Below are 27,203 nucleotides of genomic sequence, written 5' to 3'. Positions count from 1 at the left end.
GTTATAACAATTTTCAATCCTATGGGGAGAGAAATAATGGAAATTTGGGTAGGTATTGCTACCTGTAGGAAAGCAACTGAGTTGGCATTTATTTTTTGCAAAACTCTTCTTTAGTTAAACTTTCAAATGTTTTCAAAGTCATCTCTTAAACTGGAACGTAATCCTCAACAGGAAATGTGGTATCTGAAGGGCTACAATGCAATAACAGCTGGAGAAAAAACATATTTTAACAGCAATCATCAGAAATGCACTTTATTGCATCCCAGAGTAATGTCTGAATACAGTGCTGAAGAAATATTATTTTAGAGCTGCTCATATATAAATGTTCTCTAATAATCTGGAGGGTGGAAAGCACTTTCCAAATTGACACTAGGTTGGGATGCTGTTCTAGGAACATCTGAGTAAGGACATTAAAAGGAACTGTCAGAAGTTAAAAGCATAGACAATCAAAATATCAATCTCTTGCCTTTAACACATAATCTGTTACAGCTGAAAAATAGAATTAATAAATCTACTTCCCAAAGGAGAGATATTTGGATATTAAGAGTGGAGAAAGATGACAGAGTAAATATGAAAAACAAGTTACACAAATCTTCAGTGTGAGATATCAAGAAAAATGCCAAAGGCCTGAGTGTCATCACAGGCAGGATAACTGTTTCTCAGCATCACAGTGTTGTAATGTGGTTACAGAGCAGGACTAGAAGGTCTCCACTCAATGTCCCCAAGGCTAATGACTTTTTCCATCATTATGGGCAGCTGCTTTTAGAATAACTTGCAATATCTCATCTATTTCTCACAAAATCAAAGATGACAGCATTAAAACAAACACATGGAACACTTCACACGTCAGACACGCAAATTTTAAACATAACAGCATGTGTAACAGCAATGCTGCCTTGCCACTCTCTTAGCATTTGTTAGCTATTAGCAGTTAATTTGTCACAAGTATGAAGTTCTGATATACGCCTATGAAAGGAATATGCCTCTACAATATAATTAGCATTTTACAGTTTTGTTTTTGTGAGTGGGCAAATTAACTGAACATAAAAAACAAATATGCCTTCTTTCTTTATTTTCAAAACAAACATTGAATAGATGGTCTGATGGAGCCAATAAAATATGACATAGAATAAAAAATACCAAACAAAGACAGCAAATAATGTATTTAGCCAAGTATATAGTTTTATGTATTAAAAATAAAAAGAACTCTTTACTGATGTCTTAATATGCTTTAATTAAAGGGAAAGATTTTATTCAGCCTCTTTTCTGGAGGTGAGAAGAAATAAAACAGTTCAATCACCAGGAAACAGCAAAACTCTCAGCTGAGCTTTTTTTCTCACACTGCCTTTCCTGCAGTAACCTTTTTAAGGTGAACAATCCAATTCTTGCTCTTAGTCATTTAAAGCAAATTGCAAGTAAAAGCTGTACAGATTAGCTCCTGTGCTCTAGAATTAAACCTGTTCAACAGCAGCATCAAGGCTAGTATTACCTGGGAAGAGTATATGACTACCTAGACATACCTAATGCAAAGGACTATTTTCTCTACTTTTGAAACTGAAGCATATGAGGCTGCTTAGACTCCAAGACTCCCCTGACAGGTAAGCAAAAAGTTCTTTTTATAAACAAATGGAGGTTGCTTGAGAGGTTGTAGAAAGGATGGAAAGTCCTAGAACAAGGAGGTTACAAGCAATTCTGGCAGTCTCTTTTTGTACAGCCTAAAAGAACAGAGGAGAAAAGGAGGCTCAGGGGAGACCTCATCACTCTCCACTGCCTAAAAGAAGGGTGTAGCCAGGTGAGGGTTGGTCTCTTCTCCCAGGCAACAGTGACAGAACAAGAGGACACAGCCTTAAGCTGCACCCAGGGTGGGTTTAGGCTGGACATTAGGAAGAATTTCTTCACAGAAAGAGTGATGGGGCATTGGAATGGTCTGGCTAGGGAGGTGCTGGAGTTGCCATCCCCAGAGGTGTTTTTAAGAAAAGACTGGACGTGGCACTCAGTGCCATGGTCTAATTGACAACGTGATGATGGATCATAGGTTGGACTCGATGATCTCAACAGTCTTTTCCAACCTAGTTAATTCTGAGATTCTGTAGCACAAACACTTGGGAAGAACCAAATACCTGTCTACACTTTTCTCATTCCTAATCTCTGAGATTAGATAGCTTTATCACTTTGCTCATGACATACAGAAAAAAGGACAAACAAAAGCCCAAGTTCAAACCTTAGCTAGCAAAAAGGTAATGGAAACAACTACATTATGCAGCTTAATGAGGGAAAAAGGACAAAATCAGGAATGTGTTTTTATACAAGTAAAAAAAGAAATTACTTTTTAAAAATAGTTAATTTAGCTAATTCTTTACACTTTGGATTACTTGTTCAATACAAAAATTAAATTCTCTGTTCCAATCTGCAACAGGCTCACTGACTAGAACACAATCCTAGAACTTAAGATTTTGCAGTATCCTAATAACCTTACTAGCTTAACTTTGAATAACAGCAGAGTAACACTACTCTTGCCCAATAAAGGTATCCTTGAAACTTCCCAAGGCACCTGCTAAAAATAACAAAGAGAATAAACCGCTTTCCCGATACGTTTTCGTCTCGTCTGGGACACTGTCCCTCTCTCACATATTGATACTGCCGGAAAATGACAGCAATAAAGTGACCTACATTGGGTCATTCAGGATTTCAGATACCTCTGAAAGCCACAGTATTTCCACAAAATAGAAATACCTAGTTTCTCTGGGGAGAAGAAAGAATAAAGGTGGGTATATGGCTGCCCCTTTATGGTTTTCTTGTAAGGCTGGACAAAAACTCTCATTTAAATGAAAAGATATAAAACTAAGTGTATTTAAATGAACAAAAATCTTTGCAGACAGTTTTTTATACTAGTCTAACAATATTTTACTTCACTTTAGTTTACCCTTGTTCATCTCAAAAATAAAATATTTCTACCTGATATAAGTATACTCAGGATGAGATTTGGAAAATGATTCCTTACATTAATTCTTCACATTAAAAATATGGGTAATGAGTGTAGTTTAAGGTTTTGTTAATGTTCTTTGAGTCTAAAATTAATCCTAATTTGGGAACAAGGCCTCAGATTGCAAACCAAGTTGGTGTCACTCCCAATCTTTCTTTATACAGATCAGAAACTCTCAGTATGCTTTATGAATGGTTAGTATCACTTTAATCTTCTGGTTTATTTATTGTTTCCCTAATGAACTGTTATCAGTGTCTCTGAATATATGGCTATCCAAAGTCGACGATCTATTACAATTTTCAATATTCTTTGGAAACTTTAGAGTAAGAACTGGAATATGACAAAATGATTATTTTGGCTATGCCATGTATTTACTATTTCCAGGAAAGTCCACCCATATTTACCCAAGACACTACTATCCTTGGAAAACACAGGCTTGGACACAATGAATAAAGATTGTTAGAAGGTTGGTGCTGAAAATTCCAAACGTACCACCTACAGTGAACACTCTTGTACTTGAGAACAGTTACTGCATACTGGCTGCACTACGTTATCTACACAGTAAGAAGAGCTTTGGTTGAGAGGGATACAGATGAAGTGGTTTGTCATCTCTCTTTTGAAAAAAGTCGTTAACTAAACTGGGCAAATATGCCTTGGCACCTGCATGCATTTCATCACCTTCTACTATAACATCTACAGTCTTAAAAAAGTAATACTTTTTGTATGTAAGAAGTCACTTCTATTCTCATTCTACTGAAGAGATACCAAGAACTTGAACTGCAAATCTGAGACTAAAAGAAACACCTCTACTAAAATAGTCACAGCTTAATAATAACTTTCAGAACAAATATTTAAGTTCTACACACTCTTCTTTGTTCTGTAAGCAAATCATCATATGACATCTGTGAACAAAGCCAGTAGTAAAACTTCAGACTGCAGTTTCTCAGCAACCCTGCACAAGCTAGCTAACTACATTTAAGCCAGTGAGAGGCAGAAACATTTTGATGAGAAGCAAGAATGTTTTGTTCCACATTACTGCTTGCCCATGGTAGAGGTCTGCCTTGTGAATTAAATGACTTGACACCGCAACATAACTGAGCATGAAGAAACCAACTGATGTAATTTATTTGGTTTAACATTTTCATCTATTTCTTCTTATAGCTGGCAAGTTGATTTCTAAGGTTTTCAGGGGTTCTTGACCTGGAGATCATGTATTTGATGTGTCCTATATATCTGACATCAGTAGGTACAACAAATTCCTCTGGCAAATGTATCTGCTATTGTTACATGTAATACCTGAAATGATACGTGTTAAAGGATCTGAAGGAGTAAAGTTGGTTTTCTACTTTTCGTCACTTTTTTCCCCACCTCCATTGCCCTGTCAGTTATGTGATGCCTTTCAAAGACAAATGGACCAGCACAGCAACCGTGGGACCAGCAGCTCTGCAACAGCTCCATGTTTGGGTACTTCCTGGGATTTGGGTACTTCCTGGGATCGTAAGGCCCTTATACCACAATGTGTATACTACATATGCAAAACCAGCTTATACCACCAGAGATCCTGTGGTCAACTTCACAGTGAAACTGAGCCTGCAGGAATCATGCTTCAGATATCTGTTGCCAGAAAGAAGCCTTCCAAAGCTATTAGTTACTAAACTCCTGAGAATTAGTATATTTTTAAAAAGCTGAGATAGTGACTCTGGCAGGAAGCCAACTCCCACCCAGTCACTTGCTCCCTCCTTCCCATTGCAATTGGTGGGAGAATTGAAAGAGCAAATGTCAGCAAAACTTGTCATTTGACATAAAATCAGTTCAATAAATAAAGGGGGAAAAAAAGAAATAAAACACAATCAAGTGAACCATAGGCAATTACTCAGTATGTCCTACATGGAGACCTAATGCCCAGCCACTCTCCAATCAACAATTACTTCAACAAAAACCCCCCAGCTCTAGTACGGAGCACACTGTTACATGTCATGGGTTATCCCTGATCAGTTGGAATCTGTTGTTCCAGCTGTGTCACTTTCAAGCCTCTTGTCCCCCACCAGCCTCCTTGAATGAGGGGGCAATGTGAGAAACTAAGAAGGCTTTGGTGCTGGGCAAGCACAGTTCAGCAGTAGCTAAAACATGCATCATCAACCCTGTTTTGGTCACAAATATAAAACACAGAACCATGACTAAAACTAATATCTATGTTCTTTCACAGAACCATTTAAACTGGAATAGACTTTCAACACCAGTGAGCTCAACCTTTGACTGATCACCACCGTGCCAACTAGATCATGGCATTAAGTGCCATGTCAAGTTGTTTCTTGAACACCTCTGGGAAAGTGACTCCACCACCTCCCTAGGCAGTCGTTCCAACATTTAACAACCACTTCTGTTAAGAAATTCTTTCTGATGTCCAATCTGAACCTCCCCTGGTGCAGTTTGAGTCTACGTCTTCTCATCCTGTCACCAGTTGCCTCGGAGAAGAAGCCAACCCCCACCTTACTATGACCTCCTTTCAGATAACAGTAGAGAGCAATAATGTCTCCCCGGAGCCTCCTTTTCTCCAGGCTAAATACCCCCACCCTCATCAGCTCCTCATAGGACTTACTCTCTAGACCCTTTATCAGCTCCACTGCCCTTTTCTGGACTTGCTCTGGCACCTCAATGTCTTTCTTGAAGTGAGGGGCCCAGAACTGGAAATAGAACTCCAGGTGCAGCCTCACCACGGCCAAGTACAGGGGGACAATCACTTCCCTGGTCTTGCTGGCCACTGTTCTTGACACAAGCCAGGATGCCACTGGCCTTCTTGGCCACCTGGCCATACTGATGGCTCACGTTTAGCTGGCTGTCAACCAGCACCCCCAGATCCTTTTCCCTGGGCCACTTTCCAGTCACTCTGTCCCCAGTCTGTAGCACTGCATGGGGTTGTTTCAACCAAAGTGTAGAACCTGGCACTTGGCCTGGTTGAACCTCAAACAGCTGGCCTCAACCCATCAATCCACCTCGTCCAGATCCCTCTGCTGAGCCTGCCTGCCTGCCCCTCAGCAGATCCACATGCACCCAACTTGGCATCGTCCACAAATTTACCCACTGAACACTCAATTACCTCACCCAGGTCATCAATAAAGATATTACACAGGGCTGGGCCTAACACTGAGCCTTGGGAACACCACTAGTGACTGGACGCGAACTGGACGCAACATCATTCACTACCACTTTCTGAGTATGGACATCCAGTCAGGTTTTCAACCCAGGGAAGAGTGCACCAAGATGTGGGCTGTCAGCTTTTACAGGGGAATGCCATGGGAGAGAGTATTAAAGGCTTTGTTGAAGTCCAGGTAGACAACATTCACAGCTTTTCCATCACCCATTAGGCAGGTTGGCCGGCCATAAAATAAGATAAGGTTGGTCAGGCAGGACTTACCTTTTCCAAACCCCTGTTGCCTGGGCCTGGTCTCTTGGTTGTCCTGTATGTGCCATGTGATCACACTCAAGAGGATCAGTTTATAACTGATAGCTGGGCACCAAGGTAAGGCTGAAAGGCCTGTAGTTCCGTGGAACTTCCCCATAGCCCTTCTTGGGGATGGGCGTCACGCTGGTCAACTTCCATTTGCCCGTGATCTCCCTGGTGAGCCAGGACTGATGACAAATGATGGAGAGCAGCTTAGCGAGCTCTTTTGACAGCTCCCTCATTTGGATGAATCCTACTCTGTCCCATAGACTTGTGAGCGTCTAAGTGGCACAGCTAGTCACTAACTACTTTGTTCTGTATCACAGTGGGTCTATTCTGCTTTTTGTCCCTGTTTACCTGGTTGTCTTTACTGTTAAAGACTGAGGCAAAGAAGGCATTAAGTATCTCAACGTTTTCCTCATCCCTGGTGATGTTCCCTCCCAGCTCCAATAAAGAATGGAGATTTTCCTTGGCCTTCCTTCTGTTCTTAGTGTATTTATAAAAACACTTTTTATTATCTTTTACAGCAGTGGCCAGATTGAGTTCTAGTTGAAATTTCACCTTTCTAATTTTCCTTCTACATGATCTAACATCATTGTATTCTTCCTGAGTTGTCTGCCCCTTCTTCCAAAAGCCATAAACCCTCTTTTTTCTCCGAATTCCTGCAAAAGCTCCCTGTTACACCAGGCCAATTTTCTTCCCTGATGGCTTGCCTTTTGGCAAATGGGGAAGGTCTGCTCCTCTGTCTTTGAGATTTCCATCTTAAAATATGTCAAGCCTTCCTGGACCCCTTTATTATTAAGAACGAATCACCTTAAATTCATGGCCATGAGCCTGCTCTGTTACAGACACACTCTGTACTTAGGTAGCTTATCTTCCATTCTACATCTCTGTTTAACAAGATTTGTATGATAGTATATTATCAGTCATTGTATATTTGGGTTCATGTTTTTCATCCACACTGACATCAATCTGTATCAGCTGGAGAGACCTCAGATGCTTGAGCAACCTCCTTTTACTTAAAATCTCCATGCTTCTGTGTAATGAAAGCACCAATGAAACAGAAAACAAAACCTTCTTAAAAATATTTTGCATCAGTTCTAGGTGAAATCACTTTCGGTGAAATCACACCTAAGCAGAACTGAAAAATATCTTATGAATACAAGAATACAAATCTGGAGTTTTATGCTTAGATCTCCTTGGTAGGAAAAGAAGACCTGGAAGCCTTTGGAGATCCCAAGAACAGTTTGGGGGAATCCTTTTAGGAAAATTTTTCTTTCATGTAAGGAAGATACAGATGCAAGGATCCCAAAGTCATAACACAAAAACACCTAACACAGTGATGTGCACACAGGGCATGGATGGATCTTCACGTATTCTGCATACTCCATTTTTAATAGTGGATGACTGCTGTGACAACATTTTAAAGAAATTAAGATTAATAATAATAATAAACATAACTCTAGATCTGCACCATATTTCAGCTCAGACACACTTCCTACCAATCTTGAATTGAGTACAATTTCAACTGCAGTGTGCAAGATATGTACTGTGCTTAATCCTAAATTTCATTTGATGCTGTTTGCATTAAACAGACCTTCCATTTCTCCTTAAAGATGCATTTCAAAGATGAATGAGGAAATCATTGAAATAAGTTCAAGTCCTACTCTTTCCTGCGTCAACAATTGCTTTTTAATGAAATTTATGTCATTGATCCAGCAGGAGCAAAGTTTCCTTTTACTTGGAAAAAGGGTTTCAGCATAAAGAAGTCTAATTCTCACACACTTCACTACACTGCAGAACAAGTTAGCAGCTGTTCATCTGATGTTCATGGAGTCTTAAGAGAAGTGCAGGGACATAAGTCTGGGCTGAAAGGAGAAGACATAGCTTCTCACTACACTGTCTTTGCCACTCCTTGACAAACCTAGCCAATGGCCTCACCATCACACATTCTGGCTAAGTAAACAAGCCACAGTCTCCATCTCAGTTTTCTAACATCAGAGATTTGATGATTGCTTTGAGTCTGTATAGCAACACAAGTTATTTTTAAACCAGGTTAAACATGTACTCATCAGTGCAATCTACATCTATGATACCCATTCCTTTACTTCTACATCTGAATTTCTCTACCTCGATTATTTTCCTTCAGGAAAAGAAAAAAAGATAATTTGTCTTCAAGAGAAAAATCTGACTTTGTTAAAGTGTCTAAGGTAATAATCTGACAGTACCTTTAAGAAAAATTACAGAATCACAGAAATGTAAATCAAGGCTGTAAAAATAAACCTGCCAACAGCAATAACCTTACAAATGCACATCTTTTCATTTGTAAAACAAGCAACATCTGGAAAATTCTTATAAAAACCCCCTAGTAATGCCATTAAGACATTAGTTCCTATCATAACTTTGCAAAGTTCACCCACTAATAGTATGATATTTATAAAAATGCTTCAATTTAAAAGCTTTTGACACTGAATTCACAATTGCTTTATCAAACCTATAATTAGAGGTCTGTCTTGATGCCACAAACATTAGAGGGGTAATCAATGTACTTGTGCTGGCTGAAAAGTCTCAATGAACCACATTTTGCACTGCCTTTCATTGTGCTGACTAACTGAAATTATCTGGCAAAATCAATTACCACATAGACAACATGGATCCACTCTTAACTTTCTCCAATACCTATAATGTCTGAAAAGCAAAAAGCACAGAAAAAATGTATTTGTGCTCTCAAATTCTATTCAGCTGTAGACCTGTACATATAGATGCAAGCAGCTTGAAACTGGTTTACCATTTTACCACATCAAAACTAGCCTACTGTAGCTGTAAATTCTCCCCTGCTAAGTTCAAAACCTCAAATATAGACACATACTTAGAGAAAATACCTACTCTGGGAAAAAGACCGTCTAAAAAAACCTTTCACATGTAACTCGATAGAAAAGAATTCACAAAAGTTTGTATCCCTCCTATTGTTGACTTTGAATTATAAGGGATTATCTGACTCATTGTGATCAGTAATTTACATAAAAGCACTAGAAGCAGTTGCATAATGCTTCAGAACTTAATTTTATTTGTGAGCTCATTGTCTGGTATTTCAGTAATTAGAAACAGAAAGAAGGCATTCCTTAAGTGTTCTGGTTAAATATTTTGAGACCATGAGAGTCTTATGCATCATAAAAAGGAAGAGCACTGTTCCTCAAACACCAGTAAAGCAGTAAAGAGTACTGGTCAGTGACTGATACCAGGGTATAGAAAATAGACTTTTTTTTCATCTTTCAACTGGAATTCTAGCTGAATATGGGTTTGTTTATTCCTCTGTTTCACTTCTCTCCCTTTCCATGAGTACTCAAGGAATTGTCTTTCCTATGGCTCTCAAAAATTGTAAATTATACCACTTATAGTTATCAGATGGGACTATGTAACACAGTGTGATAACATATGAGCAGATTAGAAGAGTTTAACAAAAAGCCAATTTTTGGCAATCTGACAAAACTTTCATGATGAGATTTTCCACTGTTGAAGCTGGAACCTAGATCAAAAGACTACTTAATCAAGGCTTGTCCAATAAATTTGTTTAATGTCTTGTCAATACGAAATGTTGTCATCAAGGACTGATCACAAACACCAGTGATGAGGGCACCTATCATGGGTAGATGAATTGACTTAACAGAGAGTGCCTCTCCTCTACCCTGGCTAATTGTCCTCAGTTTCCAGCAATTCTAAGATCCCACTTACTTTCAGAAAACTTCAAATGAACAGACCTCTTGCTCTGAAACAGGAAAACATGAGAACTTCAAAACATCAACACTTAGTTTATCTTCTGTTCTATTTTAATGCACGCCTCACCTCTTCCCATAGGTTTTTGCACTAAAAGAAAAACATTATCAAATGCAGTATATAGTGAGGATTTGTGCTCCATGTTTTTACAACAATTTCCTTTCAAGAAAATAAAGTTTTCTGCTAGAAGATTCGACACACATGCTTTCAGTTCTACCCTGAGAGAGAAAAAATGAAGCATGTATGATGATTGCCCCGGAGGTATGGCAATCTGAAGGACAAGCATGTTGTATAAAAGCACTCAGAGACTCTAAGTAACAGTTAAAACAGAAAGTGAAGAAAAAAATTGCTCCAAACGAATCTGTAAAATTATTATACTGTATCACAGTACAATTCCGCATGCTGCAAGGTTTATTTCCCTTATTTTTACAATTTTACACTGGAACCTTTAACTACTGGCAAGCAACAACTACTGGCAAGATTTAGTATCTCATGGAGTAAGATATTCTTCATGCTCCATCATGTCCCATGGCACTTGGTTGGGTCATGACTTGGTTCTGGCCAGGAGAGGGTTAACTTTAACAGCGGCCAGGTGAGATGTAGCCACCACCCTGGGGTTATTTGATGCCACCTCGAGCCAGGAAGGGGAGAGGGGGTGTTGTTCAGAGGGGTGTTGTTTCTCGGACTGCTGGTTTGTAGGAGTGTGAGGTCAGGTGTGGGGTTCTGTGGTGAGCAATTGCATGTGAATTGTTCACCTATCTTGCACACTCTGTTCTTACTAGTGTTATTACTGTTGGTCTTATTTCATTGCTGTCCCGGTACACTCTTCTTATCTCAGCCAATGATCTTCACCTTTAGTGCCCTGAGTTCTCCACTCCAGCCCGCTGTAAGGGAGCGGGAAGAACGGAAAGAAGCGACACAAGGTCTTTAGTATTTAGTGGGAACAGTAAATTGGGGAATACCATTTCTAAACCATGACAGGTGACTAGATTGTAACTTGGAGATTAGTTGATGAATCACCAAAAATGCGCCTTGTAAAAGTGGCATCTCAGTCTGTAAGCTGAAACAGACTGAACTTACTTCACTACTACCACCTGCTAAAGTCGCAGCACAATAGGATGTGGCCATAATATCAATTGAGTTTAGAATCAGAATAGAATCAAAACACAATAAATCAGGATTGCAGTCACTGACTGCAGCTTCTATACCAATGACCTCTGACTGCTTGGTTCAGACCCTGGTTTTCACAAATGAGCACGTCACCAGTTAGAGAGAACAATCCAAAATCTGCAGTTTCCCAAGGATCCCAACCAAAGTGCATTAAATTTGCAGTGACACTGAGATGCACTAGACAGCTGACATTTAGTCACTGGTACCTGGAATCAACAATACTTGGCGTAAGCATTTAATTCTGTTGATCTGAAATACATATACATATCAAGCTAATTCTCTAGCCTAAATTACCTTCCCATTAAGGAATATTTCTATGGTATCAGAGATGCTTTTCTGGCATCAAACAGACCACACTCTGCCAGCTGACAACATCACTTCATGCTTTGGTTTTTCAGCCGCCAGAGCCATGTTGAAAAGTCAGGGTACAAAAAAAGAGCAAACACAATCGAGATTCCCTCTGAAAGAAAAGCCTTTACCTAAGAGCTCATACATTACTCCCACTGAAAGCACAAGATGGGACAGCAGTGCTTCTCTGTACAGTTTATCTTCCCTTCTGTTTTGTCTGCAGCATACAATATGGCAAATTTTAAATCAATAGCAACAGGTGCACAGCAGCACTCAAAATGCATAAACGGCATAGAAAGTTATTCCCAGTTGTCAGCACTCCTTTCTATCACACTGCTGCTGTGGCAACCTTTTGAGATGAACTTTCAAGCCACCAATGAGAGACTTCAGGCTCTCTGTGTTTGCTGTGCTCAGTTCTTCAGGTATCTGCACTGAATAGCATCACAGCAGTCAATGACGCTTTTTAATTTTCTTCTATTGACTATCCAGGAGGAAACAGAAGTTGATCTGCCTGACAAATATCTTGTATCCAATATGATTAAATTACTCTGGATGTACTACAGGCCTTCACCATAAGCAGAGAGTATAAACTAGCAGTTTGTCACTCTGGGAAGAAAATTAAGGCTTTGGCATTTTATTGAGCATCTACATTAATGTGACTGGCAAAGGAAAGTAATAATGAATAATAATGGATGCCATGGCAAAATAATGCCAGTGTGTCGGATCAAACAGGACTGAAACTTAGCAACTCACTAACTTTTTGTTTGTGAGAGAAGATGTAAAGTTGTCCCCATATTGAAAAGTTTAGACATAAGAGATTCTGTTTCTAATAACTTTTGAACGACAAGAATTGCTGTCTCTCAAAAATCTTACACTCATTAAAAAGCAATTTAGGACGTTATTGAAATAAATTATTTATGTAATGGGATGCATCATTGAAAAATGTTGAAGAGGCATCCAAAGAGTGACTCACTATCTCCAAAACAAAAATCATAGCTCACTTTTACTTTTTCTTATGTAAGTTTAATAAGAACTGCATTAAAGTCAACTGGCATTATTTAAAGGAGTTTTTTTAGAAGTCCCTCTGTTTTATTAAAGTACCCATCACCATAGTAAAACCTAAGCTTTGAAATACCCCTAAGAAATCTCTTATGAAACAGAAAAAGTCATTTTTGTTTGGTCAAAATCACTAATATTTCTGTTTTATTCCTGAGGCTATACAATAAGCACAGTACCATTTTAGTGATCCCATTTGCATTCTGTTATGGACCTGTGACTGATAATGCCTGGTTTTTTAAACATATGTTAATAAATAGCAGTGGAATAACAGGGGGGAAAAAAAAAGGCAGAAAACCAAAACAAGATGCTTTGCATAGCAGAAATTACTTCATCCACAGCTGACTGCTTCTGAGCAAAAGGAAACTCTAGTATAGGTCTGCACCATTTAGAAGCTTCACGATTTGCTGGCAATTTGTAGGAACCAAAGTAAACTTCTGGCAGTACGCCTACATACCACAGTAGTTAAAGAAACTATCATCCCACCCATTTTGACTACAAGCCTTGAAAGATTAGTCTAATGTTTCTTCCTACCCTCCTGTTCTCCTTAGCTAATAGAAGATTTAATGTAAAACTTCCAAAATACAATTTTGGAAAGTGCCACTCTGGTACTCACACTAAAGCCATCGACAGTTAATTTTTTCTCACTTCTTTTTGCTCGCCAATAAGCCTCAGCAACAGAAAGTCTTCACTCTAATTAAAAGTGAAAAGCTAGTGCACAGATCCAATACCCTGATGTTTCACAGCTGCATGCAAAGCAGCCCAGACACCTGTTTATTTTTACAGCAATTCCTTTTGCTCTTTATCATTCCATCCCTTAAGGTTGGATTATAAAATGAGGCAGAATAAACTAGATCATCTCGAAAACAACTGCACATTAGTACATCCCACCTTCACTGGAAAACACAAATCACTATTATGCAAGGTTGTCTGTCTAGTTGCTACAGCAGGAAGCAGGAATCAACTAAACTAATCTACACATCATGGCTTTCAGAATGTTCCCTGGTTGTGTTTAGCTCGACTTCCAGCCACAACTTGAGTATCTAGTGCCAAATGGCCATGTATGCTGGACAATCTGAATTCCTGCCCCAATTTCTGAAGATATTTTAGACACAAAAAATATGAACAGGCTGTTAGCAGTGCTTTTCAGTACTACATACTGTGATGCGTAGTGGTTTAATTCTTGTTGAGTCCAGGGGCAACTGGGAAAAAAGGGCAAGAGCTGCAAAAACTGAAGGTGGTTAGCTGATTCTTATCACACTTGGTATATTTGCTAATTGGAAACATTGAGGCTTTAAGCAGAGCTTAGGCTGCCAAGTAATCTTATACTGAAAAGATGCTTCATGTATCCTTGGTGTCCAAAAGCTGACTCTACACTGGCACTGTACTTCCTGATAACACTGACAAAGCTCAGTACTGCACAACTTCTGCCCTCCTACCACCAGATTTCACTGCAGAACCTTGGGGACTGGGCAGTGAAAGTACTTAAGGGGGAGGCAGGGTATGAACACTAAAATCCCTTAGGCTCTAGGAGAGAAAAGAAGCAGCCCAAATTTATATCCCATATAAAACTTCAACTACTAATAAAATAGAAAGCAGACTCCCTTCTCTGGACATGCTTTGTAAGAACGTGACTTCAGTACTCAGTCAAAGAAAAAGATTCAGCTGCACATGTGAAGGTATGCAGCTTCTTGCTGCACCAAGAAGTCGTTGAAAGTGCACTGAAACTTGGAAGTCTCCAAGCGCACCCTTGTTATACCCCACATCCAAGAAGAGGAACATCTTCACAGATGAGCCAGGATGTGTTCCTGAAGTGTATGTAGGGATAGGCGTGTGATGGACAAAAGAAGACAGGGATGTGCTGTGATGCAAACCTGCAGCTGCGCTGAGTAGTATCTACAGAGGGCAATAATGAGGCCCTGTTCTTCAGCCTGTCCTATTATGATGTAACAGCCTTTATAAAGAAGGTTTTGACTAGGAGAGGATTCTCCCATCAAAGTGTGATCCAAGGTTGCTCCAGTTGGTTTCTGCAGTTAAATCAATGTTAAGTTTTGCAACTGACTCCCAGCTTGCACCTGCACCTGGGTGCACAATTCTTCTGGAGAAAATCTGTAGCAAAGAAACAACACATTGCCCAAAGCATTTTAGTTGTGTAAAGGACAAGGTTTCATCATTTGTTGTTTCTTTTCTTCAGGCAGAAATTATTAAATGCTTTTCACAATTAAAAATAAAAACAACCCAAACCTCAAGAAAACAAAATGCGTAGTCGACATATTGACAACTAGTAGGATTCTCCTTCCTCCAAATGATGCAATTCCACAGAAAGGTGTTTCTTTCTGCCAAGTACCTAGTTAAGAAAATGTTATCAACAAATAACTGCCTTCAAATGTCCATTGGGCGGAGAAGTGGCCCATTTCCTGAGGTGAGGTGTTCTTCCTGATTTTCTCCAAGCCTTAACCATAGCACATCCAAAGAGCAGAGTTGGAATGAGAAATATCGGAAAGCAGAGCTCTTAGGGGAAAACATGTCATTCACTGAGGTATCTCCAACTAGTCATGTGACACAGATATAACCTGCCAGAATTCCCACTTCTGTGTTTATAAGGTTTCTATCAAAATTCACATGAAAAATCTCCATCACTTTAAGAGACATCGTTGGAGGGGGGAAAAAAAGCAACAACCTCCACTAACTTGCCTACTTCTTCAATATAAAAACTATACAAAGTTCAGGAGAGTCACAAACTAGGAGAATTGTCACACAGAATAACCCCCCAATAATTCAGTGAAATTAGATTTAAGAAAAGTAAGTCATCCCACATATTCTTCCTCCCAAAGGGATTGAAAAGGATTCATTTCACATGCCCAGAACTCTCAGACTAATTCTTATGTGTTTTCAGATAGTTTCAAAGGCTTTCAAAGAGTCATATGTGTCCATGGAAAAGATAAAAATATGTATTTCACAAAGATTTTAATGCAGATCATTCTGTTTTATGAAAAATGAAGTTTTGTAGAGTTTCATAGATGAACTGGTACTTTCTACCTGATGACTTAGATAGAAAATGTCAACGGTGTCATAGTGCCTTACTTGTTCTCGTTGCTGGCATCATATCGAGGCATAGGGTCAAAATCATTTCCATTTACATCAAAACTGGCCTGTGAATCCTGTATCCAACAAAAGAAAGAAAACCAGTTGCTAATTAATTAGCCATCAACTTGCGGCCTATACATTCGTTAGCAGGTTCATACAAATGAGTAATTAGGCTAACTAATATTCCTGTAGTTTAATGATGACTGTGTTTTAGGAAAGCATTATATATGGGAATTATATATTTTATTTTAATTTTGGAAAACAGAGAAGGATAAAAAATGCTCTGAAAAAGTATAAGTGCAGTATTAGGAAGGAAACAGAAAATGGTGTTTCATTTAACTAGAAGACCACTTTTCTTCTAAGAACCTCTCAGAAGTTAAGAGAGTTCATTCTCAAAACTGGGATTTTGCTGTATGTTTTAAGATTCAAGAAATTATCTGCACAACAATAACTGAAATTTCAGCCATTGTTTCAAGAAATAAGAATAATATAATTTTCTTAAGAATATTATTATAATATAATATAATTATAATATAATATAATTATAAAATTACATCTTGGAAAGCAACACAAACTGCTTCCCAATTTCCCTGGGAGTATGACTGTTTCAAATATCTGCAAGATATCCGTCCTTTCGGTCCATATTTGTCAGGATTCTTACAGCGGAAAATAGTTTATAAAGTAAACAGCTGTTGGTTTGTATGGCTCTCATTAATTGACGCAGTAGCATGCAGTGTGTTGACACGGCAAGCAGCAATTTTTAAACTTTTGTTTGTTGAAAACCAGTTACACATACACCTCAAATATTACTATTTGCAGCACCTATAATCTGAGGTGTAGAAGGCATTTGTGATCAAACAAGCAATGTGTATTGCTTGTGAATTTGGGGAAATTCCTTGTTGGCATGAGGAAAGGGAGAGAGAAGTGGTAAGGAAATAAATAGTTGCTGTAAATTCAGTGGAAGGATAGTACTAGAATGAGGCGACATGATACAATCGGGGTCATTCACTGAGGAGATAAAATTATACCTGCTTTATTTAAATAATTTAAGATATTAAAATGAAAGATGTGTCATGTGCTAGGATCAAAATACAGTGACAAATAGGGCAACTGCCCCCCACTTGTGTTTTCACACCTTCCAATCTGAGTTCCACATGTAGCATGGGGAAGGACACATATGTATATATGGCTAATTTAAAATAAGTGGCTTTAAGCTGTGGAGACCATTGTAGTTTTTAATGGATTGTTAAAGATGTTTTTGTCACCTTCATCTCTTAATGTTCTATCAACAAGGTAAGCTTGCTGACAAAAAGCCTGTGTTTAGGGCTCTTTAACAAGATCTGTAACGGGAGTGAAGGTTCATACATGCCTTGCTCTGGTCATCTTCACCAGTCCAGCTCAATCCAAATATATTTGTTTGTTTTATTACTCTGTGTAGAAGGACACCTTGCACACTTTATTTCAGATAAATCATAAGGTTCTCACAGTTACAAGCCTTCAGCTAATGCCTACTTCTAAGAGATAGGACAAATCACTCCAGCAAAATGTGGCCCTGATGCTCTGAACAGCTTCAAACTCTGACACTAACTCAGGAAGTAACCCACTAGAGAAGAAGCTTCTCCTTATGTTATCAGGCTCCAAGATTGATTAAACCAGTCATCTAAATGTGGTGAACTACAAGCAAACAGAAACCTCCTGAGGCAACATGGACACAGAACACAAAAAAACAAAGGATGCAACTCTATCACAAGTTGTGAGGGGACTCAGAGTTAAAATAGATTTACTAGAAAGAATATTCTACAACACAATATTCTACACCTGGTTTTAACTGAGTGAATCATGAAAGGTCATATATTTTTCCTTTAATACTGTTTCTAGCAGTAAGATAAATAGCTTTAAAAATTAATGTATGGAAGGATTAATGTAAAATTACTGTCTTTGAGAAAAGCTTCTGTCTTGCTGACTAAATGTATTGGCCAAACATGGAATTCAGTTGCATGTGTTAACTGAAAAGCAGTGTATTCCATTTCTAAGTTCTGAGAGTGTGAAGATATTAAGTAAAAAAATTGCAAAAGAGACAAAAAATATCCAGTAATTGGTTCCAGTCCTTCAGAAATTCAGGACTCAGCTACAAGAGCCATCCAGATATTAAATATGTTCCGATGAAATACAGTCTTAACGAAAACAATACATAGTATCAAAAACTGACTTCCTCCTCCCATTGGTGCCAACATTTAAGGAACTTAATAAAACTTTTATAATTCTTCCACCTTTCCTCCTCTCTTTCTCCATCTTTCTAGAAGCAGCAAATTTTTCTTTGAGTAATAACAAAGCAGAAAATCTGGACTCTTGTGGACACTCACATAATTCTGCATCAAGTCTGGGTGGTTTCTTTCAATGCCGTCATCCAGGATGGTGACCACAACATTCTTTCCAGTGTAACCTCTCTTCCAAGCACCTACTATATTCATATCTGATTGGCAATGGTGGGTGTTGTCACTGCAGTGCTGGGGAAAGAAGAGGAGATAAAGATATTGGATATTGGAGATTACTGAGCAATGAGGGGTTGAGATACTACCATTACATTAACATTACCATTAACATTACCATTTAAAACAGCCCATGAACATATTGATTTGAGTAGGAACTATACAAAATCAACACCTTTATTTAGACAGAAAACAATTTTAAAAGAAACGTAAATTGTATAAAAACTGCTAGTCCTGCTTATTTCTCTTTCTGGTTACTGTTCATGCTAAGCAGTACAAAAGGGAAGCATTCAGCTGTACTGAATTTGAAATATTTGAATTTTTTTTTTTTTCCAAAAAAACAAACCGTATGTGGATAAAATGCCTGTACTGGAATGGTCATGGGAAAAAAAAAACACCTTGCTTTTTAGAGCTTACATGCTGTGTACACTTTCTTGACAGAATGTTTGGAAACTAATCAAGACTCATTTCTATCTATAAAAGAACGCTTTTGGCAGGTTTTCTGCAGTATCAGCAGGAGATGAGCCACAGTTAAGAACCTGTAATGAAAACACCATCCTGAAAAACTTGCATCTTAGGGGGTTGGATGAATTGTAGATAGTGTTGATTGAGAGCAGCCTGGGGTACAGCTTTCAGAGTAACCAAGTCCAGTGTGATGGAGAAAGAAAGTTTAGCGTACATTAAAACTGAAAGCCTCTTCCTAAGCACAAATGCACCCAGTTCCTGTAAAGAAATCTGGCTTGCCATGGTAATGAGACATGACCCTCAGGTATTTGTAATGTCCCATTAGCGACTCTCTAATCCACATGCATCGCCCGCCCCTGTGAAATTAATTCAATGAGCCTCTCTCATCAGTACTGCTTTCCGGCAGCTCTGCCAGCCTTGGACAGAGCAACAGGCAAAAACAGAAAAAGAGGGGTACAGGGAAGGGCAAAAGCAAAAGGTGGGAGGAAGAAAAAATAAATTAAAAAACAAACTTGTATCATCGCAACAGTCCCTGTAGAGCATGTTCCATCTCAATCCCTGCCCCACCGCCTCATGACCCCACTTCAGCCTCATGTTGTGTCACTCCACAATTTGTAAGGAGTAAATACAGTTGGAGGGGTGCACTCCACCTTGACTTAGTCCCCTCCAGTCAGCACACTGAAGAACCATTAGCAATCCTATGTGCAAACTGATTTCTATTAAATTGTAATTTTCCTCCTCCTTTTTCTCCAGTTTACCACCCAAATCAGAGGATTAAGAGTTGTCATTTGTTATTACTAGAGGAAGATTATATTATTATACATAATATAGTCTCTCTCAGGGTCTTTCCCTTGTGCCTGTAAATATCTGTCTCTCTCTGTCTATCCATCCCCACACAAAGGACTTCAGGGACCTGTTCCAAGGAATGTGTAGCTTTTGTTCTCTGTATTGCTTGGAAATGCTCATGCTGCTGGCTATATGAAATTAAGTACAGTGTAAACTTGCCATCTGAATGTAATGGTTGTACACATGAGGATTTCTAATGTACAAACAAGACAGTTAAACAAATTTAATGTTTCCAGGTACGTTTCTCTTTTACAAAATGTTACTAAATTAAGCACCAGAAAATACCTGCAAAAGTTTTTAATATCATCCTCCACATTCTGCTGATGTGAAGACAAAGAGACAGGAAGGTGGAAGCACCAGCCTCTAGCCACAGGGAAAACCCCAGACTGAGCTACAATGGGCAATCAGGATTCCTGGCTCTGGCCTCCAGTCAGATTTATTGGGACATTACACTGTGCCTTTATCCCCTTTTCTGAAATGCTAAATGACCCTTGGCTGCTTTACTTACTGTCTTGTCCTCTCTTCCTAGGGGATGAGCTTGTTATTTTGCTTTCATGCCAGCCAAACCACACAGGCTGAGCAAGCATATGAGTATTTTAATCCCCATTCCTTTGTAAGCTCTTTGGATCTCTGCCAGAACATCACCAGCATTTCCCTTAATGAGTCCATTGCCCTCACTTGCCTTACTTGAATATTTTTGCCTTTGTGTTGGTGACTGAAGGGGCCTTTGCTACACACATGGAGACAACCACCGAAGACATCTCTTGCCTTACTGTGCGCTCTGGTGACTCTCTCAAGAGACATGGGAGGTCAAATTGAAAAATCAAGGGTAAAGCAGTCATAACTGTGGGTCCACTCTTAACTTTACTACACAGCTTATGTAATTATGGATACAGAATGTAAAGGCAGGCAGCAAAGAAACATCCAAATGGGAGTAGCTCAACAGCAGACGAAAGGTTCAGCTATTATCATTACAATAAAAAACAACCTCTCATGTCCTATTTAGAAGAGCATCGGGATTTTTTCACTTCTGTTCTCTACTTTTCTTTCCCTTCTATTCAATTATTTGCTTCTTAATTTCTGTCCTGTTTCTAGCCTTAGTTTTCTCTTCCAGTACTGTCTTTTACAACTGAAACTCCAGTTTTGTTTCATTCAACATCTGATCTAAGATTCCTGTATTTTAATCACAAAGTAGACTTTCCCCCAGATTCATGTCTGATTTTCTCCAAATAAATTAAAATGGGCGTTTTCCTCTTGAAGCAGTCCAATTTGCCTTTAATCAAGAACACTTTAAATCTTGGAGTGCAATTACTTTTCAAGCATTCTCTTATATGGTATATGGTATAAATATGCCACTCCACACCGAACAGCGTCTAATATGCCACCTACTACTTGGCTTCACTTGCACTCTTTCCTGTCCCTTTCAACTGGTTTGGCTGGGATAGAGTTAATTTTCTTCACAGTGGCCAGTGCAGGGCTGTTTAGGATTTGTGATGAACAGAGCTTGGATAAAACAGGGATGTCTGTGTTATTGCTTAGCAGTGCTTACCAGAGCAAAGCCTTTTTTTCTCTTCACATCACTCCCACATCACAGTGAGGCAGCTGGGGATGAGCAAAAAGTTGGGAGGGGACACAGCTGGGACACAGGTGATCTCACCTGACCAGACCATAGGATGTCATGATCAGTACTTAGAGACGGGAGAAGAGGGACGGGGAAAATGTCCCAAGTGATGGCATTTGTCTTCCCAAACAATTTTTACACAATGGAGCCCTGCTTCCTGGAGATGGCTGAACACCTGGAAAATGGTGAATGAATTCCCTGTTTTGTTTTGCTAGTGTGTGCAGCTTTAGCTTCCCCTACTAAATTGTTTTTATCTCGATGCATATGTTTTCTTGTTTTTTTCTCTCCCTGATCCCACTGGTGGGAGAGTGAGTAAGCAGCTATGTGGTGCTTAGCTGCTGGATTGGGTTAAAATTCCTCTTTCCTTCAAAAAACATTTCCTGCAAGGAAATTTCCTGGGTTCCACTCCATAATTTTTCTTTAACCAAATCGTACTTCTTTACCACCAACGCCAATTACATTGTCAGGTTGTTAGCAGAGGGCTGGTTTTTAATTAATTTGGAAGCACTGCTTCCGTTTACAGTGTTACCCAAATAAAAAACTATTAAACATCTGTCATGATAGTAAGTTACGTGATCCAGAGTGACTAAATTTTGTATCAATGGGCAAGTACTGAATTTTATGGTTCCTTTTCAGTCTATTTTCCCTGTTCTTTCTTTTTAGAATAAAAACAACCTTTGCCATAATCATGTACAAACACAGTGGTTGGAACTTTTTACTAGATCTGTCAGTCTTTGAACTGCTGTTTTCTGGATTTTGAAGGAAAGAATTAGACCATTCTACTGCATTTTCTGCTTGTCGAAAAGATAAAGTAACAGAAATTTCCTGCATTGGTACCATGACTAGAGAACTGCATTAAATCAGCACTATTTCAACATACATTGTTTTCATCCATTGCCGGGAGAATACCATCAAAAGGAATAAACAAACCCTTGCCCAGTTATTTAGAGTAATTTTACTGAGATTTTAAAAGGGCATTCAAAGGATGATGGTTTTGTTTGGGCTGTTTAATGTGAAAATGTTAATGATACAACCAATGGTATTTAATAGAAACCATGTGAAGGTGGAAGAACTTCTGAAGTACATATGGGAAGAAAGAGGGCTATTGTATGAAAAATTTCAAATACTGAACTTTTCCCATTCTTGAAATTCAACTTAAGAGCATAAAAACACATAATATATCTTATTCTAGATATATCTTTTATACCTTTGGACAGACATTTTGGAAGCCTGCCTTTTTGCAATTAACAAGCAGATATAACATTAGATTGATTTTCTGAAGTTTGCATGTTGTAGTCAGTATCAGACATGGATGCGGACTCTCATAGTTATTTTGTGAAATTGTCTCTAGAATCTACCTTATGGTCATTATCATTATCTTAATATGTCTGCCACACTAATTTTTGTAGTTGGAGTCTTGGTATATCCAGTTAGGGATTAGGAACAAAACTGAACAGTTAAACTGAAAAATCAAGAACATATCAATGATTAGAATATTTTGGAATTACAGAGATTAAAATCAAATTACAAGAAAAATAACTTTTAAAAATTCGGTTCTGTCTTGCTTTGCAATGCCTATTAGTCTATAAAAACAGAGTAGAAACAGAAGTTTCTAATTTTGTGACATGCAGTTTCTCAGAAATGGCGTATTGTGCCCTCTGTAAGTCTTCATGACTTCACTGCACTGGTTTCTTGTAGTTTTTGAGTTACAAGAAGTTATTTGGCAAGATCTAGTCAATATCTATGGCGATATAGAGAAACATGATAATCAGAATGACACAATTTTGAATACCAATTTTGAATTTGAAAAGTTCTGGATCTCATTTAGTGGAAGACTACTTATAATTCTGATCCCGGGAAAGCTCTGAAATACTAGACCCCAGTCAGGGATTAGAAAAGATAGACTCTGAGTACTGAGAAGAACAGAAGCAGGAACAACAACAAAGTCTGGTTTCCTTAGAGTAGCAGTGAAATGGTCTTTGGCACAGACAGAAACAAAAAGACTACAGTCATGTTCTCTGCAACAGGGGGTTTTGTCAGCTACCAACCCGCAGGCATGGAGAGGACAGCAGTTGCACAAGATTGCTTGTACAGAAGGACAGTCAAGGACCTACAGCTTGCCTTGATCAACACAAGCAGAGAGAAAGGGGACACACAGGGCTGATTCTGACATTCTGGGGAGTTAAAGAAGTTGACTATCTCCCTCTTCTGTGAAGGGAATGTAATGTGGGGCATTTGGCACTCCTAGCTTGGTCCAGGCAAATGCACAGGCAGCAAAATTATACGCTTTTTAATAGAGGAGACATCCTAATGCTACATTCAGCTTTCTGAAGTATAGGTATGTGCAGTGTTTTAAGTTAAAACTTGCCAATTATTCTCTCTTTCCTGCAAAAAAAAAAGAGAAATAACGTATTTTTTATTATGCTCTTCTGGTGATCCAATTTTAAACGGGAATGAAAGAAGCAAGCAAGGTAGTAATCAAGAGATTTGGAAAGCTAGGGTTCTTATTAGAATGGACATCTTGTTCTGTTAAGACAATGTGATCTACTGAACTGACTTTTTGGCTTCTCCAGAGTAAGCACTTGAAAGCTACATTTTCTAACTAGACTACTAAAATAGTATTTCTTTTTAAAAGTATTTCTCACTTTAAAAAAATTATTTTATCACAATAAACAGATGATCAAAGAAGAATTTTTAGAAGGAGGAACACTTGCAGAATTTTTTTTTTCCCTCAAGCGTAATCTGATACTAAGTGCATGATAAACAGCACTTGCTAACTGTATAGGAAAAGTATTTCCTTCTGAGTTACATCTTTAAATAATTTCTGATTGTTGCTGCACACTTTATTTTTAAGAAGTAGCAGGAGCAGGCAGGTAATATAGAGTGTGGTTAATCTCAAACGCAAGATTATTTTGCCTGAAGTATTATCTGACTTCTGGAGTCATGCTTTACTGAATTGCCACTTCTTTTATCTGTATCTGTATCAAGAGAAATATTTCAAGGCTGCATCATATTAAATATTTAATTTCAATTTTTATTGCTTGTGCAGCTTCAGAGGGTTTAGTTAATTTACTTTAGAGATGAATTTGGTTCTTAAGCTTCACTGATTCATTAACAAAGAATACACTTAGAGGCCAATAAAGCAATCACAGACATACATTATTTTTTGCCTGTTTAAGCAATGAAGGGAAACAGAAAATCAATATGAAAGGGCTTCTTATATTCCTAAGAGTATCTGGTGACTATAGGGAGACAAGAATAACTTACAAACCTACATACATGGGTTTTCGCAGTGAAAAATAAGGAGTTCATAAATGTTATTTTTTGGCTGTGATCAAACTGCTATTCTTAACAAAACCAGAATAATTCATAATGTGAAAAATTTGTGTTCAAGACAAGTCCAGCACTTTTTCATCATTGGCACTTTTTAAAATCAATACTGGTGTTTTTTCTGTAAACTGTGTGCTGGCTTAAATACAAATTAATTTAGGGAAGCCCTTTATGTCCATGTTCCACAGGCTGATGACAGTGCACCCTTTGTAGGAGTGGAAGCTCCCCCACTTCTAGGTCTTCAGACAGCAGAGTTTCTCTCCCAGCTGCAACTGCCTCTAACATCACCTCCTCCTACATGCACCATAACCTGTGTCTCCATTAGGACATCTGCCTCTAGTCCTGTTTCTTTCCCATTGTCTTGGTTTGAAAGACAGGTGTCTGCCAAGGAAGGCAGGAGTCTCCCTTGAAATGAAAAAAAAAAAAAAAATGCAACCCCCTTCCCTCCAAGTTATTATAATTTTGAAATTAAGGGGCTTTCAGGCAAAGATATGAGGAATAGGAATAACAGTTCTTTACTATTATATATCTATATATGTATAACCAGGTAAACAAAACAACAACAGCTCTGGCAGTAACAGCAATCACAAACCCAGTCCCAGCCTTCTCGGCTGTCGGGCCCTTTCCCCTCGGGTGCAGTTCCGCTCGCAGCCGGCAGGGGCGCTGGCGGCTCCCGGTGAGCAGGGCAGGTGCGATGGTTCCCCCGCGGCTGCAGGGGGCGCTCCGGAGCGAGCTCGGGGAGCGCGTGGCACTGGTGGCCTGGGATCTCGGGAAGGGATGGGACAAAGGCTTCGCAAAGCCCTGGGCAGCCGATCCCGGTGTCCGGCCAGACCCTGGGGAACAGCAGGCTGGAGCGGCAGGGACAAGCACAAATCCCAGGTGGCAGCCGAGATGTACCGAACTCCGGAGCTGCGGTGGGAACCCCTGGAGGTCTCAGCAGGCAGGGCGTGCGGGGTACAGAGTAGCAAAGGCTCAAAGCAATGGTGGGAGCAGGGCGGCCGCAGCCCAGCTCCCAGCAGGGCAGGGAAAGGCGGGCTTGGGATCCCAGGGTTTCTCTGGTGGAGGGAAGGCAGCTGAAAAAGCAGAAGTCTCCAGTGCTGACAAATTCCGTCCAGCCTCTCTCTCCATCCAAACACGACAACTCACAGCCCACAAGCCCAGGTGAAAGAGAATAGCCAGATGCACCCCTCCCCCTGTGGCCAGGTCTTTTGTTTTAATTAAGCATCCAGTAATTTGCCCCCCTGGCAACATGTATGGGGAAAATTCTTTAAGAGAAAGAGAAAACAGAAGAAGAACTCCTAAAACCCCAACACCCATGTGGTGGCAACAGGAGAGATTCCTTCAAGGCCAAGAAAGTGAAGTAGCTAAAAATGCCTTATGGTTATTGTGCATGTTCTGCCACCTCCACTAAGAGGCAAATATGAAAAGTTTCATTTAAAAAACTTTTTTAAACCACTGTGAAAGATTCACCACAATATAATAATAATAATAATAATAATAAATAATAATAATAACAACAATAATAATAATAAATGGCATATTAGACCTGGTGCATCTTGTATATCCTTGAATCACTACTCATGTGTCGAGAGTCATGTGCCAAAAGGTATATGCCAATGTGTGGACTCTCCCTGGGAAGCATTGGGAGAAATATAAGAACAGTATGTAGAATATCTTGGGTAGAGAGAGGAAAAAAAATAAACAATTTCATGTGGTTACCGCCAAAAAATGCCGGAAGGACAGAAGCATGCATTGAAATATATGTCTGTCTGTGGCCATATTCTCTCAAGATCACTGTACAATGACTTACTGCTACTGCTGCTGCTACTCTTGATAGCACCAATACTGTACAAATAGCCTACTCAGCATGAGAAGTGCAGGAAGCAGATCAAAAGGTAATGTATTTTTACTTGCCCAAAGACCTGTGTACAAAAAAAAAGTATGGGACTTCTTTTACTAATTAGAATATGTGAAAAGAACAGCTGCTCCCTGGCCTCAGCAGTGCACCATCAACCCTGGGGATTCAGTATTCACGAAGCACAAATGATTCCTCAGAGAGACAATTCCTTCCATTTTACCATTTTATGTGGACTTTGACTCATTTTTTCTTTATTTGACCTCTTCTAAATCACAAAAAAGAAAGAAAAATAGGGCAGTTTTACAGGAAGTCCAAAGATGCCTTTTTTTTTAATGCATCAGTTCATGCAGTTGCAGTTCTCTAGCAAGATCAAATTTGTCCCTCTCTCTCTCTAGCTAGATCTGATATTTTCATTATTTCTATGGTAAAAATTAAAGAGAGAGATGTTAAACATCGCTTTAAAATAGTTTTCATAAATTTCTAAAGATTCTTGCTATACTACTAAAGACAGACTCTTCACAATTTACTTTTTAAGCTGTTTTCAAGTCAAAGACCATTACTTCTACATCAACTTGTTAAGGAGGATGGAAGAGGAAGGTAGTTTTATTTAGACTTTGAGTAAACATATCTTACAGAATTGAAATAACTTCATGGAAAGAAGGCCCTGAGCAGACAGCTTCAATTAAGCACTAACCTTCCAAGGGACTGACTGATGAGTGGGAGGAGCCTGGGGC

General features: G+C 39.0%; 1 protein-coding gene across 3 annotated transcripts in view; it reads right to left on the bottom strand.

Moving 5' to 3' along the window:
• Positions 1–27,203, bottom strand: part of PCSK5 (proprotein convertase subtilisin/kexin type 5) — a 225,985-nt gene that overhangs the window by 138,576 nt on the left and 60,206 nt on the right. For all 3 annotated transcript variants that reach the window (XM_039566779.1, XM_039566778.1, XM_039566777.1), the window contains exons 4-5: positions 18,224–18,367; positions 15,858–15,934 (exon numbers count right to left, since the gene is read on the bottom strand). In XM_039566779.1, coding sequence (XP_039422713.1) covers positions 15,858–15,934; positions 18,224–18,367 — 221 coding nt within the window. The remainder of the gene's footprint in view (positions 1–15,857; positions 15,935–18,223; positions 18,368–27,203) is intronic.

The sequence above is a fragment of the Corvus cornix genome, chromosome Z (genome assembly GCF_000738735.6).
Source record: "Corvus cornix cornix isolate S_Up_H32 chromosome Z, ASM73873v5, whole genome shotgun sequence".
NCBI lineage: Eukaryota > Metazoa > Chordata > Aves > Passeriformes > Corvidae > Corvus > Corvus cornix.
The sequence above is the reverse complement of the archived record's forward strand: the minus strand, read 5'-3'. Positions and strand labels throughout refer to the sequence as shown.